This window comes from Vigna radiata, chromosome 10 (genome assembly GCF_000741045.1).
Source record: "Vigna radiata var. radiata cultivar VC1973A chromosome 10, Vradiata_ver6, whole genome shotgun sequence".
Taxonomy (NCBI): domain Eukaryota; kingdom Viridiplantae; phylum Streptophyta; class Magnoliopsida; order Fabales; family Fabaceae; genus Vigna; species Vigna radiata.
In genome coordinates this window covers 12,888,844-12,889,316 of record NC_028360.1, presented here as the reverse complement: position 1 = coordinate 12,889,316, position 473 = coordinate 12,888,844, and the positions used below count along the sequence as shown (strand labels likewise).

At 27.5% G+C, this 473-nt stretch overlaps 1 protein-coding gene across 1 annotated transcript in view; it reads right to left on the bottom strand.

Annotated features, from left to right (window-relative positions):
- LOC106776251 (obg-like ATPase 1) overlaps nucleotides 1-473 on the bottom strand; it is a 9,925-nt gene continuing 9,452 nt past the window's right edge. The window contains exon 12 of the mRNA XM_014663640.2: nucleotides 1-334. Within this exon, the coding sequence (XP_014519126.1) occupies nucleotides 236-334 (99 nt within the window). The 3' untranslated portion in view covers nucleotides 1-235. The remainder of the gene's footprint in view (nucleotides 335-473) is intronic.

The following is a 473-nucleotide window of genomic DNA, read 5'->3' as shown; positions in this document are numbered from 1 at the left end:
AAACTCATCAACACTCCTGTATTCAAAACTGCTATAAGGTGTAGTAGCACAGCATAAATAAATTATGAAAATGGCTGAGAAATCAAAATCCACTAGAAATATTAAGCCTAAATATAAATAAGTAAATAATTTGGAAGTGGGTTCAAAATACATTATAAAAAAACTTGTAAAAAATGTGCAACATGGATGACATCTATCATAAAACACAAACTCCATGCAAAAGGAATCTGTGGTTTTACTTCTTCCCTCCACCAGAAACGTTAAACTTGAAGAATATGATGTCCCCATCTTGGACCACATAAGTTTTACCCTCCTGTTTATACTTTCCAGCAGCCTAACAGACAATAAATTAAAAATGGTTAGGTCCCAAAAAGAAGGCAGCAATATGTACGTATATATATATATATATATATATATATATATATATATATATATATATATATATATATATATATATATATATATATATATAT